The sequence below is a fragment of the Monodelphis domestica genome, chromosome 1, assembly GCF_027887165.1.
Source record: "Monodelphis domestica isolate mMonDom1 chromosome 1, mMonDom1.pri, whole genome shotgun sequence".
NCBI classification, from domain to species: domain Eukaryota; kingdom Metazoa; phylum Chordata; class Mammalia; order Didelphimorphia; family Didelphidae; genus Monodelphis; species Monodelphis domestica.
In genome coordinates, this window is record NC_077227.1 from 404272993 (window position 1) to 404289209 (window position 16217).

A 16217-nucleotide genomic window follows, 5' to 3' on the forward strand; every position below is an offset into this window, starting at 1 on the left:
AACTACTGAGTTTCTAATTGCAAAGCTATAATCTCATAATGTTTATGTCTTAGAGGAGAATGCCTGAACACAAGAGATTTGAATAAATTTAAATGCAGTATTTGTCAACAATGTATGATCAAATCTGACAATCTATCCCTCAGCATACTGTCCGATCTCTTTCTTTGCTTTAGCATCCTACATACACTATTGTATGTGATACTTTAAGATGTCTATTAAACAACCGAAAGGTTAAGAGTAAAGGAGCCCACTCTATCGTAGTACTAAGCTGCAGCATGCTTCTTTATAGGATTTTTTATTGACTTTGAGTAATGTGTTTAATAAGAATACATATCGTGCTTAGGGAACATGCATAAAGGGATTTCTAGGTGAGACTGCTTCTACAGGAACCTTGCCTCAGTTCAGGATGCTGTCAGTTGCTTTCCTTTAGAAAAAGACAGGTCCTCTCTGAACTCTTTTGCTAGAATGATGGTACTTGAGAATTAAAAATGACCTCAGAAGTCATCTAGCCAAACTCATATCCAGAAAAGCAACATATCCAAGAACTGGCCAGCTATAGCCTTGGGTATGAGAGCCTGTTATCTCTTTAACCTATTCTCCACTCTCTAACCTAACTCCACTCTTGCAAAGCACTAAGTGTTAGTAAATTTTTTCTTCCAAATCACTTCCTGCCAACTTCCATCCACTATTCCTGGCTTTTTACTTTGGAGTCAAATAGATTGTCAAATATCTCTTCCAAATTATAGCTTTTTGTAGGCTTAAGACAGATATTCTTCCCCATTCCCTATTCCCCGCCCAATTTTCTCTTCCTCAGGAACCATTCCTAGTTCCTTCAGATGTTTTTCATATTACACAGGCTCCAAGTCCTTCATGATCCTGGACTGCCCTCTTCTTGACATTTCATATAACTGCTTAAAAAAAGGTCAAGCTAAAAACTACCAATGCATGCTGAAAAATGTTGACGTGAGGATTCAATAAGTGGAAGGAGTAGAGGGAGAAAAAAAAACCCTCTGTATTTCAGATTGAGAGAGAGAGAGAGAGAGAGAGAGAGAGAGAGAGAGAGAGAGAGAGAGAGAGAGAGAGAGAGAGAGAGAGAGAGAGAGAGAGACCGTGCTGCATTCTACTTCTATTTAATGAAGCTGGTTACATTCAAATTAAACAAAGCAAGGATCATTTTCATAGGATGGGAACTGGTGCTATAAGTGTTCTCATTGGCTGCTTAAATGAAGAAGGGCACAAGCAACAAATCAATAGTTGCTATTTTGAGGCTTCTTAAATTTTAATTGCTTTTGGCTGTTGGAAGGAACTGGGTATAACTGCTCTGTAGAGGAATAACTGGTGCTGCTCTACATATTAAGCTACCAAGAATAATTCAAGATGTTTATATTGCTTCTCATAGAAAAGCTTCTTTGCAATAAAGCAAACATATGTTCATATAAAATGTATTCTGAACATTATTTAAGCAAAAATGAAGTTTACTGACAGTGTAGAGGTCCTCCTCCTTTCATTTATTTGCAAAAATGTGTCATACTCAGCTATAAGGCAGAAAAACAAACCAATTCATTCTGACCCTTCTTCGCAACACCTCCCTCAAAGAATTATTGAATTTTAGATCTTCTCCTACACCTCTACATTGCTAACAGATGATTGCTACCTGCCAGCCTCCTCCACATTTGCATTGAGATGAATTTGAGAGGTAATACAGTAACATTCCAAAAGCATTTCCCAAAATGGCCCACTTCCCCACATGTCTAGATGACCAATTCAACAACTGATCATGTGAATATTTCAATGACAACCAGACATTCTCTAATATACTTAAAATGGTAAAATACCATGGCTTAACCAAGGAATAATGTTCTAAATTGACTAAATAATTAAAAAAAAACACATTAAAAAATACCATGACTTAAGAGAAAGATCAGGTCACTCAGGAAGTATCCAAATGTTGATTCAGCGGCTCCTGTGTGTCAGGTTAAAAAAGCAGTGGTTTCTCAATTCAAAGCCTAGGGCAGGTTTCCCTACAACCTGTCATTAGAAAAGAAAACTTAACTGATTTTTTTTTTATCAGTGTCAGTCTCAGAGAGATAACCACTACAAACTAGGAAAGAGATTTATTAGTGTGATGGCCCAAAGGAAATGAGTCCTGAGGGATGGCATGTCACAAATTGCTAATGGTTAAAAAAAAATTGTTTTTTTTTAATCAATTGGGCCAAAACCACTGTGTGAACAAGTCGGTGCACAAATGAATACAATTCTTAGCAAATAAGTTTTTCCCTTTTGTATGCACATGAATATAGAACATTTTTGCTACTAAAGGTTGTCTAGTTTTAACTCTGTGCACATCCAAGTCCAGTTTCTTCCAGAAAAGCACATGCAACTCATTAGCACTGAATAACAACAAATTCCTTCCTGAAAAACTGCAGCATCAGCTCTGACTAAAGTAAGGACAAACAAAATCAGACCCTGTTCCAGAAGCTAGGCTAAGCAGGATACTTAAATCAACCAAACTTAACAAAGAAATGATTTACAACCATATATTGTAATGTCTTAAATTCTTTTTTAAGATGCATTTGTTACTTTATTACATAAGGTAGTCAAAATTCAACTCTTCCTGGACAAATCATTTAGACTCTCACTGAAACCCACAGGTCCATCTTCCAAAACTGATGTTAAATGAATAAACTTTCAGGAGAGAATTATGTGGGAGAAATTACCTCAGTAGTGGCACAGTATAGTACAAAGGGCACTGGCTCTGACATCAGAGGAATGTGGGTTCAAATCCCACTTCTGATACTTATTACCCATATGACTTTGGGTAAATCATTCACCCTCCCTGAGATTCAGTTTCCTCATCTGTAAAATGCTAGAGGTAGGAGTCAATGGGAGGTCCCTCCAGTTTTAGATCTTATGATGCTTTTGGAGAATAAGGTATTTCAAAAGTCCATTTTCCAAATGTGGCATATTCTATTTTTTATCATTTCTGATAGAAATTCTTGTAAAGTCCATATTTGCTCAAGTGTACCCACTTCTGGGTTTGTCCAAAAGAAGGCATCAATTAATAACCCAGAAATAACCATGGGAACCCCAAAGAATGATCTGTGCCCTACTGCAGTACTTTCAGAGTTATTTCTTTGAGCTGCTCTGCCTCTTCTCTGCCAGCTGTGACTCTCTACTGCTGTCATTCTCGCTGACTGACACCTCTGTCTCCCCACCTCACCCCCACTCCCTGAAATTTTATTTCCTTTCTAATTTGCTGTTAAGAATCTGCTATAGGCTGAGAAAATATATCCCCAAGTTTATCAGAACTGCCATCTAAAATATGAGCAAATAGTTTTTTAATGAATAGCCTCTGAGAGGCTCTGAATAAAATGCACAAACTTTGTGCACAGATCTATGATGGTTTTGGCTGCTCAAGGACCTATTATACTCATTTCTAGTATCAGACTCCTGAGTTCTTCTCTCTGGTCCATTTCTTCCTATTCGGAAAATTAATTCCAAAGCTCCTTTTCAAATGTCCAATAAAGTCTCTAGGGGGGAAAAAAAAAGGGTTCCAAAACTGAAAATATTTTCAGGAAGACCTGGCTCCATAACAATAGTATCTGAACAACTGTTAGAACTTAAAAGAATGTATCCTCATATATATATTTGTATATATATATACAAATATATATATAATCTATCTCAAATTGCTTGTCTTCACATTGAAGGAGGAAGGGAAGAAGGGAGGAAGGAAGAGAATTTGGAAGTCAAAATTTCAAAAAAGAATGTTATCCTGCATCAAGTGGTATTTTTTAAAAACTGGCAAGAAAAAAAGTGATTAGCTATATGGTATTGGGCAAATGATTTCTCCCTCTCTGGGCCTCAATTTTCATATTCATATAAAATGAGAGAATTGGACTATACACTTCCCAGGGACTATTCAAGTCACATATTCTTTTATTCCAAGTGTTTTTATTATATTAAGGTAGTAACTTAAAAAAAAAAAAGAGAAAGATCTCCCTCTGCTGGACATATATGTAATTACTTCAATATTAAAATGAACACTGCAGGTGGCACATTAAGAAAAATATATTTTATTAAAAAAAGATAAAACATAACAATAAACCACATCTTGAACCATTTGTTCCCTCCTACTATATCCTCTGTTTCCATTTGTATATCTGCACAATTCCAGAATCCTTTCCAAAATGGTCAAAAATACCAAGGCGCTGAAAAGTTTCTAGAGTCCATGGAAAAATCAGTGTAGCTCCCAAAGTCAAAAAGCGTTTCCTAATTATTCCCCTAAAGGAGAAGTTGCTATCTTGGATTATCAGGCTGACTGCACAGCAAACAATTCTGTACAGACCCATATTCTGGCACTTTAAGAGTTCATGACACAGAAGCTGTTTCCCTAATGTCGCTTCTGTGGGAGGATTGTGTGTGCAGGAGTCTTGCTATACTTGCTCACAAGGATTGCTTACACTAACTCCGGCTACTTTGCTTGATGCCTGGGCTTCTGATGTTCGTGGAGTCTGTTTTGGAACCCGAATGGGGACATAAATGTTTGAAGCACTATGCTCTTTAAGATATTCTCCCCCTTTTTCTTCATAATCCTTCCGGGTTATCCAGCCTTCCTCACGATTCATATGCTCTAGGGCCCAATCTCGAGCTCCATACCAGGCATCCAATACAGGATTAGAAGCAACCTGGACCTAAAAAAGAAAAACATTCAATCGAGAAAGCTAATTAATTAGGATTACATCAAATCAAAGTCTATGGCTTAGCAAGCTCTAAATTAATACAACTTATTACACAGAACCAGATATATCACAAATAATGTCCCATGAAACCCTAATAACTATACCAAGTCAAATCTTGATTTAAAAAAGAAAAAAATTATCTATATGTAAAACCTTATGCCAACACTTTGCGAATCAATTTGGAAGATATCTGAGGTGAAATTTACCTTACCAAACTCCAATTAACAGAACAAAATAATAAATAAGCAAAAACTCATGGCAGCAGCGCTCAAAACTTTTTGGTCTCGGGACCCCTTTGCACTCTTGAAAATTGCTTAGAATCCCAAAGAGCTTTTGTTTATGTGGGCTATATCTATCGCTCTTAAACATGTTATAAATTAAAACTGATAAAATTTTAAGTCATTTAAAATAATAAAAAACCCATTACATGTTAACATCTTGTATGAAAAATAACTTTAAAAAAGTGAGAACAATGACATTGCTTTATATATATTCTTGGATCTCTAATGTCTGCTTCTGGATTTAGTCTATTGGGATATGTTATTTTGGTTGAAGTATATGAAGAAAATTTAGTTTCAGACAGACATATAACTAGAAAAAGGAAGAATATTTTAATAGGCAAATACTGTCTTAGTATGAAAATAGTTCTGACTTTGTGCACTGCTGAAAGGCTTTATTAGATCCCCTTAGGACAGTAATGGCGAATCTCTTAGAACAGAGTTCCAGGCTCCCCCCCCCCCTCAACCTCTTGCCATACCCTTCTCCACCACCACATGATGGGTATGCCTCCCCCTTACCCTACACAGGGGAGGGAGAAAGCACCCCTATTGGACTGCTGGGTGAAGGAGCTGGTGAAGTGAAGAATGTCCTCAAGGAGTATAGAGATGAGGAGAAGTGGTCTAAGTGCTCCCCTCCCCTCCTACTCTGCTGCCTGTGAGCTGCTGACCTTACCCCATGTGCTCCCACTGGGCTGCTGGGCAGAGGGGCAGGGGATATGAAAAATGTTGTTGGGCACGATAGAGAGGGGGAAGAGAGAAGCTTCACCTATTAATGAACTGGGGGATGGGTGGCTGAGTGCCCACAAAGAATGTTCTGCATGCCATCTTTAGCACCTGTGCCATAAGTTCACCATTACAGCCCTAAAACTTTGAGAACTACTAACTAGGGAAAAAAATTTCAAAACACAGGAATACAAGATTTGACATACTGTCAGTCCCATACCCTGTGTTACTCAATATTCTGATTGGTAGTGTCATATATTTGAATGCAAGCAATAAATATTCCGAATGAAAAATCTGAGAAAATGTGTATGAAATTATGCAGAATTGAATAAGTAGAACCAAGAATATAATTTATATTTTATAACATCAAATCTGTAATAAATGAACAATTCTCAGACTTAAGAACTCTGATTAACACCACAATAGCTGAGGACCAATTATGAAGAATTTTGCCTCCCCCCAGTGACAGAAAGCGTAATAAGCAAAATGAGACACAAATTTTTGGTTGTAGCCAATATAAGAATTAGTTTTGCTTATTATATTATTTGTATTATATTATTATTATATTATATTTATATTATTTGATACCAAGGTTCTGTATTTTTTAAACTCTCCTAAACAAAGAGTGGGGAATAGAAGCAATAAGGAAGAAAAAAGCTTGAGAACCAAAAAAAGTAAAAAATTTAACAACAACAAAAAAGATAGTTCATGGCAGATTAACTTCTCTTTCTCTGAGTGTTATTATACGAATAATTCAAAGGCATGCAATAAAAAAGGTGACCCAGATTTCATCAATATATTTGACAGAATCTATCATGCTATTATATAGAGATATGGTGAAGAGATGAGGGTTAAACAATAGTGTAATTAAGTGAATTTATCTATAAAATTTTGTGAGAATCAAATATGGCAACATGTAAAGAGTTCTGCAAGCATTATATTGCTATACTCATATGAGAGACAAAGAGATCTGCATTGTTGTTATAGAAAGAAAAGGCACCTTTGGTCTTGTACCTACATAACTTTTTTTTAGTTACTTCTCTCCAGGGCACTGAGATATAGTTATGATCAATGAAAAGTGCAAAAAGCTTCAAAACAAAATGATTTGGTTTCTTCTTAATGCCTCTAACATAAAATTTTCTATTCTGTAGTTTAAGGGTTTGAGTATTTTTAAAGAATAATTTTATCTTTATTATATATTATTATAAAAACAGATGAAGGGGCACAGCTGGGTGATTCAGCATATTGAGAGTCAGGCCTAGAGATGAGAAGTATTGGGTTCAAATCTGACCTCAGACACTTCCTGTGTGACCCTGGGGAAGTTATTTAATCCCTACTGCCTAGTCTTTATTGTTCTGCCTTAGAACCAATATACAGTATTAATTCTAAAACAAAAGGTAAGAATTTTATAAAAGATGTATGTACTAATGATGAGTTATATTTCAGTAAACATTAGTATTTTTGGTTATATTTTATACTTTAGAATACTTTAGTATATATACTAAGAATCAGTATATCTAGATTCTAGTACTAGTTGTGACTTCACAAGACAGAGCCAAGAAAAAATAGTCCCATTTGGGCCTTGAAGCTTTACTGGGCCAGTCTCCTGTCCCAATCTGTTTCTTTCTTCCATCTGAATTCTAGACTCACCAGCTCCAGAAGCCTAAATTCAGCCAAGGTCTTAGTAATGTTGGCTATAGAAATTTCAGAAACAGAAGGCAGAGATAAAATTAGGCATGAGTGAAAATGGGTGAGTATGAAATATAACTTTTAAAAATACATTTGTAAAGATTTTATATGTATGTGTGCACATATATGTATATATTGTTTCTCAAAATCCTAAGGAGAATATGGAAGCTAAGGGAGTTACTAAATTTGGCCACAAATACTTAAGCATTAAAACATGGCATACAGAATGACATACCAGATCAAGAACAATAATTATAGAGGGAGAGCAAAAAAAATTGAAGAGAGAAAAGATTTCAAATAAGATACCAATTGACAAGGACTGGATTGTCATAAATGATAAAAGTAATATGTTTATGATAGTGCATATATATTCATGGGAAAATTTTATCAAGATTTAAAAAGTATAGAGATCTTGAAAATCAAAACCAGTGAAAAGGAATGAAAAGTACTTCCCTATCATTACATAATAGCAATAATGCAAGCCCATAAAAGTGTTTTACGATGTAATCTATACCTGAAAAGAAGACTGGAAGGGTCTCATTTCAAGCAGTTCTTTCTCAATCCTAGATTTCATTCCAGGATACATCACATTTCCACCAGTGAGGAAAACATTTTGGACAAGGGCTTCCTGTATTTCTTTAGGATACCTGAAACCAAAAAGTGTTTTAATTCAGATTTCCAAATACATTTTCTTCCAAACATCTGAAAACAAGATGTTTGACTATTAAAACATCTGAATGAAAAGTGAAAAATTGCACCATTCATCATCCAGATACCTTGACTTAAACAATTTCAATCAATCAGATATTTTTATCTATTTAGTTGTTTGGCACTATGTAGAGAATGTAAGCTCCTTGAAAACTGAGACTTTCATTCTTTTTTTAATATCTTCAAATCTAGCACAGGCACATGCTTATTGATTGATAATGCCTTGAACCTGATGGCTAACTTATTTCATTCAATAATATTTGAGTGCCTACAACTTCCTAGGCACTGAATCAATTAATACAACTAAAAAGGGGTGGGAGTGGGGGTGTTTAAGTATTAATGTTATTGAAGTACTACAACTTTGCTATAGCACTATTTGTTATAAAGCAGAGTTTAGATAAATGGAACCTCATCCAAGAAATACCTGGTTAGTGATGTGCCAAAAGGATTCCACTATAATACTATTCCATATAGCATGGAAACAGTAAGAGTCTATTATGCTAGTTTCATTTTTTAAAATATTAAACTTGAAAATGGAAAAAAATTCAAAATAGATTTGCTTATTCATACTAATGAAGGGGTTCACTAAAAGACAGACTCTAAACTGCCACAGAAACTTTCCATGTCTTCAGTTATCTGAGTTTCCTTCTTCTTTCTTCCAATTCCAAATAATTTTTATCTAAAATTTTCATATTACATTCTGTGTAATTTTTTAAGTTATACAAATTTTAGGTGCATAAAAGATCTGTAGAAATTTTTTATAAATACTCATAGAAGAAATCCATCACTATACATAAGATACTTCTAATTTCCTCTATCTCAAATGGTCATCTCCAGATTTAAACTCTTTTAAACCCTTCATTTCTAATATATGCTTTTCTTTAAATATCATTATTTTCAAAGAATGAGGCCTCTCATAAACATAGAGAACTAAACATTTGAATTATATAAATAATACAGTCTCCCAAAGCACACACATTTGTACTTTAATCCATTTATTCTTTATTCCCACAATTATTCTAGTTTATTCCTAGGGGTTTCTAGATAAAGTCTGTGTATATTGTTTGGTGTGATAATTTGGCTGTCCACTTTAAAAATTATGGAAATGTTCTATATTAAAACAAAAATGTAAATTAAAACTGTACATATGTTCATATCAAAAATAAATGTTGCAACAAAATGTTTGATAAATTATAATGCATCAAAATTAAGGGTTTAAAAATAGCTTAGGAAAAGTATCTAATCACAAGACATGAAATTATATGACCTGTATTGCAGCAGAAAGAGTCCTGGAATGTAGAACCAGAAGAAATAGGTTTAAGTTTTGGCTCTGCTATTTACTATCTGTGTGTCATTAAATGAACCATAACATCTCTGGGCCTCAGTTTCTTCATCTACAAAAATTAGCAAATGGGACTAGATGATCTTAGAAGTTCATATGAGATCTAACTCTGTACCCTCCTAAGCACTTCAAATTTTCATTGCTATTTCAAACCACTGTTCTGCAATTATTTCTAAAAGGTAGCAAATTAATGTTTATTAAAGTAATAGATGGAAAATTGAGGCCCAGAGAAGTTAAAGCCTTATTGATTAAACTTAAAATCAACTGTTGGAGTACCCCAGAAATGGATTATTAACTATAAATTATATTTTCAAATTTCTCTAAGGATCACATCTCCTCCTTTTAAGCACTTTGTTGATATAAACAGGATATCTACCATAATGAAGAGTTTTTGCTGCAAAACAGTTTTTCCTCTATCTCCAAAGGAAAAGTAAGTGGGCAAGTTATGGTCAAGGATGTTCCTCACATGATTGAGGAAAGGGGGTTCTTATTATTTAACTACCCCAGTCAATAGATTATCATAAATATCAATCATTAATATCTTTTTTCAACTATTTTAAATACAACAAAACACATTTAATAATAATTTGGTCATCTTTTTATGTACTGATATATCATTGTGTAAAAATGGAGACTTGAATCCAGGACTTCAGAAGTCCTTGCTCCACTTCCCCAGAATGCTTTGTAATCTCACTGAATTCTCACCTGGGCCAAGAGCAAGTTATTATTTAAAGGGTCTCCACCATAGGCAGGGTCTCTTCTTTTCCTGTCTCCGCAGGCAATGATGTGAGTGAAATTGAATTGGGCCTCTTGGTCTACCCGGCATATGCCTTTCTTACTTGTATTTTTTCTTAAATTCTCAACCTTTAATAAAACTCTAAAAATATAATACTCCTTGCAGAGAGAAACAAATTTCTACCTACCTCAGTTTCCCTAAATGTTAACTGTTACAATTGTGAGGTATGATAATTTGATTGTCCACTTTAAAAATTACAGAAATATTCTATATTTAAATAAAAACCTTAAGATAAATATGTTCAGATAAAAAATCAATGCTGCAATAAAATGCTTAATAAACTATGACTCATCAAAATTAAGGATTTTAAAATGTGTAGGAAAAGTATCTAATCATAAAGGACATGAAATTAATATGAACAATATTGCAGCAGAAAGAGTCCTGTATGTAGAACCTGAAGAAATAGGTTTAAGTCTTGGCTCTGCTATTTACTACGTATGTGCCATTAAACAAATCATAACCCTCCAGGCTTTGATAATCAACACTTCCGAAGACCCTTCAAAATCTCGCCCATGGTGTTTCAAAGTCATTATTCAAAGATCAGTTCTTACTGTACTGGCAATATCAAAAATGCTGGTAACAATTCTACTGACATTATGACAGATACCAGATTTTACTATATTTATCTCTATGCAACAGGGAAAGTGTAAATCAGCAATATAAGAAAAAAAACAACACATGCAACTTTGCTCTGATATTTTTCCATCAGTTTCAGGGATGATAAGGTTAAATTCAACCTAGAGCAGTGATGGTGAACCTTTTAGAGATGAAGTGCCTGGCCCCATCTCCACCCCATCTCCCAAGACTGAATGAAGTGCTCCTCCCCAATCAAGTGCTAGGTGCACCCCATCCCCTTTACCCCACACAGGATAAGAAGGAAGTGCTCATATTGGGCTGCTGGGTGGGTGAGGTGAGGAGAGAGGAGTGGATTGGGCATTCTTCTCTGCCACCTGTGAGCCGCCCACCTTACCCCCTGTGCGTTCCCAATGGGCTGCTGGGCAGAGGGGTGGGGGATGTAAAAAAATGTCATCAGGCATGGTGGACAGGGAGAGGGGAGCAGCTCCGCCTGAGTCCCTCTGCCTTTCTAGTAAACAACTTGGGGGGTGAGGTGTGGCTTGAGGGGAGGGCAGCCATGTGCTCACAGAGAGTGCTCTGTGTGTCATCTTGGCACCTGTGCTAAAGATATACCATCACTGACCTAGAGTAAGAGAACAAGGCTTTAGGGAAAGGATAATCAGAATGAACAGTAGTTCAAGTATGTTTGGCTTCATTATTTCAAAACTTTTGTCAGTCCCCAGCTTGGCTCCACCAATACAAAAACACAAATTTAAAGAAGAAATAAAATTGAGTTTTATATAACCTTTTGTTTTAAACACACATAAGATAGATTACTAAATGAAGAAAATCAATGAAAAAACCGGGATGAGACATATCCAAGAAGTTCCTAATACTCAGATATGTGCTTAATCAAATATACCTTAAAATAAAGGCCTCTGGTAAATGGCACAGGAAAAGAAAGACAAACAATATTGTTAACTCACCTATCCAAAACATACTGAATAGTTTCTGCTATCCCAGCCTGTTCTTCTCCTATAAGAGATGGCTGGAAAATGATTTCTGGAGCTCGAATTCTTTCTGTACCAAGAAATAGCTGATGATATTCTGCTAAGTTAAACATGGGCTTTAAAAACAAAATGTGACAAAGCAGGTTACAATAGATTATAATGATTCTTTACAACCTTCTTTAGCCATATTTAAAACTCAGTTTCTTTTTCCAACTTTTCTTTCTGTACAGCTACTATACACAAGGCTCTCTCAGAAGTTTGGGAACAAGGGTATTCAAAAAAGTTAACAGTAAGGTAAGACTTGAGTTAATCTTTTTTTTTTTTTTAAAATATAAACCCTTACCTTCCATCTTGGAATCAATACTGAGTACTACCCAGCTGCCCCCTTGAGTTAATCTTTGAAGAAAGCCCACTCCCACAATGGGCTAGAGAGTGACACCCAATCTAAAAATAAACAAACAAATAAAACCAACAACCCCACCCCAAACAACCCTTCCCCCAACAACCTAATATGACAACTGTAATTCTTATGCAATGATTCCATCCATCAAAAAGATACAAAAGGAGCTTCTGGGTGGCTCAGTGGATTGAGAGCCAGGCCTGGAGATGAGAGATCCTGGCTTCAAATCTGACCTCAGACACTTCCCAATTGTGTGACCCTGGGCAAGTCACTTAACTCCCATTGCCTAGCCCTTAATACTCTTCTACCTTGGAACCAATACACAATATTGATTCTAAGACGAAAGGTAAGGTTAAAAAAAAAAAAAGCCTAGAAAGACGTCTTCTATATACATAGTATATGACCTCTTTACTGAAAGGACAGTGCTTTCTTATTTCTTCTCTAGGACCAAGATTGGTTACTGAAGTTAGAAAGCATATAGTTTTATTTTAGTTTTCTTTTTATTTCATTGCCAAGCCATTATATAACTGTTCTCTTAGTTCTATTTAATCTGCATCATTTCAAAGATTTCCCATATTTCTCTGGAATTCTAGTATTTGTTGTTTCTTCCAATGCAGTATATTTCATTTCATTCATAAGCTGAAATGTATTCTGCCATGCCTCAGTCACAAAGCATGCACTTTTGTTTCATTTTCTTGAGACCTCCTATGAGACTCTTTTGTCCTTTCATAATTCTCCTAGGGGGTCCACACATGCAGGGAGCAGGGAGACAAAGGGGAGATGAAGAGGGGTCTTTCTTTAGCTCTCACCATTGTGTGAAAACTAATGAAGCCTGTCACTGCAATTCTTCCTTGATGCTATAATACTCTCGTACTTACCATGAACGTCTTTTTCCATTGCCCCTTGGATGACCCTTAATGTGAAACTTCCTGCATAAACATTCAGGTAATACTCAAAGCTTACAGTTCTCATTTAGAAGGCAAAGTAATGTTTTTAAGTTAGAAGTGATTAGCCTCCATGATGATGCACTGGTTTAGTGAAAATAGCAGCATTTGTTCTCAACAAGGAATCTTTTACATTTGAATCCTGTGCTATGTCATGGTGGTGGCAAATGCTCTATTACATTTGTCACTTGATGTAATAATCAGAAGGCCAAAGTTATTTTGGTTGTTAACATTTTTCCCAAGGACTCCTATATGATTTTAATTACACATAAGACACCTTATTAAGAGAAGTTCTAAGGTTGTTTTTTTCTTCTGAATCAAATTTTGTTAGTCAATAGATACTTAAGTGCTAAAAAAAGTTTTGTATTCTTAATACCTTTATGTCAATTGAGTAGCTGCAAGGATATATAATGTGCTATAGAATATAATTTATGAAAACTTACTTATCTCTTTCTAAACTCTTCCCTAGATAGACGGGTAGTCTCGAAAAAAAATTTTTGCAAAGATAAGAAAGTAAGAATAAGGGCTAGAAGTTACTAATATTTTCTTGGTCTGTTTGTGGTAAAAATAAGGCCTGAGATTTTCCAAAAAATTAAGTATACTCTGCTCTTTCAGATTTCTTGAGGTCTGATCCTTTAATATCGTCAGAACTATGTCACCTTCAATACTTGGTCTAGTCCAGTAGCTCTTCGCATCTTTGTTTTCTTTACTGTCATGTCTACTTCCTCAAACAATACTTCAGGGACTGTGATATCAGAATATAAATGTGGAAATTCTACTTTCATTAATGAAGTTATTGAAATGTTGACAGATCTTTTTTGTTTTTCATCTGTTTACTGTCCTCCAAGTTTCATCCTTAAACATTCTCACCATACTATGGCTTAGTTTGGTTTCCTATAAGGCTTTCTATAAACTTCCTTCCACTGCATTTGCCTGTTTTATGAGATGACAATCAAATCTTTCACCATCCTCCACAGTAAGAGTTTAAAAATAAGTTTATGTTTTAAATTGCTGGTTACAATATCTCTTCACTTAGCAAGAAGATCAAATGTTTGCTGGCTAATATGGTTTGCAGCCAGCTATTTTGGTCTCTTTGTTGTAGCAATAAATTTATATCTGTTAAACTTTGTCAGGAAATGGTGATATTCTATGTCAATATCTGTTCTTTCATCCATTTTTATTTTGGGGGCGTTAACAATAAATGGCTTATTTAACCAGATCAAGTTGGAGTTGACTCAATCACAAGGCATATCTTCTTGCTTATATTATCTTTTAATCTGGCATTGATTATGATCTTTACTCTAAAGTAAGTTAGTGGTCTGATAGTCACTTGAATCAGCTGTCTTTATACTATCACATTGGTAACAAACTATGTCCTATCTGTTAAAATATAATCATTTCATTTTGCACAACGCCATTTGATATTCACTATGTACATGCTTATGATGAATTACCATCCTAATTTTCTTCCTAAATAAAATATTTCTCATATATAGGGGATGCTTTTATACAGTCTACAAGTCTTTGGCATCTCTGATTTCTTATTCTTGAATCACATTTTCTAACATGTTTTTTACCACCACCCCCAAAACCACCTAGAGACACTGAAGCCAACCAATATTTAAGTAAAAATTCATTTAATTTAAGAGCTTCTCTGGCTCCTCATCCTTTGTAAGTTGTTGGCAAATAAAATTAGACTTATCTTTCTAGTGGTCTCTTTGTAAATAAATTAAGGGTTTAGAAATGTCCAGTGTTCTACAAAATATTTGTATTTCGTTTTCATTACCTCAGATGACGATGCCTTTGTCTCTCCAGGGGGGTGGTCTGTGAAACATCATCTATTTACTTAGATTCCCCCCCCCCCCTTTCTTCCAGGTCAAGAATGATACAACTTGGTTCTTTGAATAATATGAAGACTCACTAGACAAAGACATCACTTTCAGAATACCTACAGCTAAGCTATTATTTACAGACTATATTAAAAGCTACTTATATTTAGCATCCCTTGTTTGCTTTTCCACTAGTCTAGCATCAATACAGAGGCACAAGGAAGTTGTTCAGAACCAAGGGTCACTTTAAATCTTTTGTTTCAGAGATTTTTATATACTAAAGAAAATCATCATCACCAAGCAGTCTGCCTTATCTAATGAAAAGCCTCTCTATAGTTAGCTATGCTGGTTTTTGGAAAACAGATTCAGTTACTAGAACTACTCTTTCTTTTCTTCCAATTGCCTGTAAAAATATTTTTTACTAAAAAATTTTTTTGAGTTCTAAGTTCTTTCCCCTCTTTCTTTCCCCACCCCTGAAGAGACAAACAATTTGATATAGGTTATACAAGTGCAATAATGCAAAACAAATTTTATATTAGGACTGGGACCATTCTTAAAACCTTTCCAACATGGTAGAACAGTCCAAAGATTGTATTTTGCTGGTACAGCTTTCAAGAACTCAGACTTTTCTTAATAACACAATGAAAAATCAGGTGGTCTTGTGAAGGTTCAACTAATTACTCAAAATTTTCCCCATTAAGTCGATACCTAACCCTTGCTCTTCAGACTCAAGTTAGAATAAAAGGGACATCAAGAGATGGATGATATGGTAGACCTTCCTGCTTTGAGGCAGATAAAACTTCCAACTATAGATTTGATTTCAAAGAACTGAATTTCAAAAGCCAGATTATAATTACTAGGTGATATTATCATGTTATTGGTGTCCCCATCAAAAGGCAATGGAAAAACACATGGTGGTTGTATTCAGGATTTATATATAATCAACAATGTTTTCTTGGAGTGATATCTTAACCCCTCTCTGATCAACTCATGCTCCATACAAGATTAGGCACATTTTTCCTTAAAGATAATGAGATTTTTCTTGGTTGGCTCAGAGGACTAAGGGGTTCAGACTGCTGAAATCACTTTCTCATGGCCTCAGTACCTTGTAGTCTGGGAGAGAGAGGGAGATTTGCCTGGTACACCACAACGGGTAACACAAGCAATGGAGCTCTGCTCAGCTGAATCAACTTGAGGTATC

General features: G+C 35.2%; 1 protein-coding gene across 1 annotated transcript in view; it reads right to left on the bottom strand.

Annotated features, from left to right (window-relative positions):
* Positions 1-4055: 4055 nt before the first annotated feature.
* The window catches only part of ACTR5 (actin related protein 5), a 42053-nt gene continuing 29891 nt past the window's right edge, over positions 4056-16217 (bottom strand). Inside the window, exons 7-9 of the mRNA XM_056811914.1 lie at positions 11820-11959; positions 7947-8079; positions 4056-4694 (exon numbers count right to left, since the gene is read on the bottom strand). Of these exons, the coding sequence (XP_056667892.1) occupies positions 4437-4694; positions 7947-8079; positions 11820-11959 (531 nt within the window). The 3' untranslated portion in view covers positions 4056-4436. The remainder of the gene's footprint in view (positions 4695-7946; positions 8080-11819; positions 11960-16217) is intronic.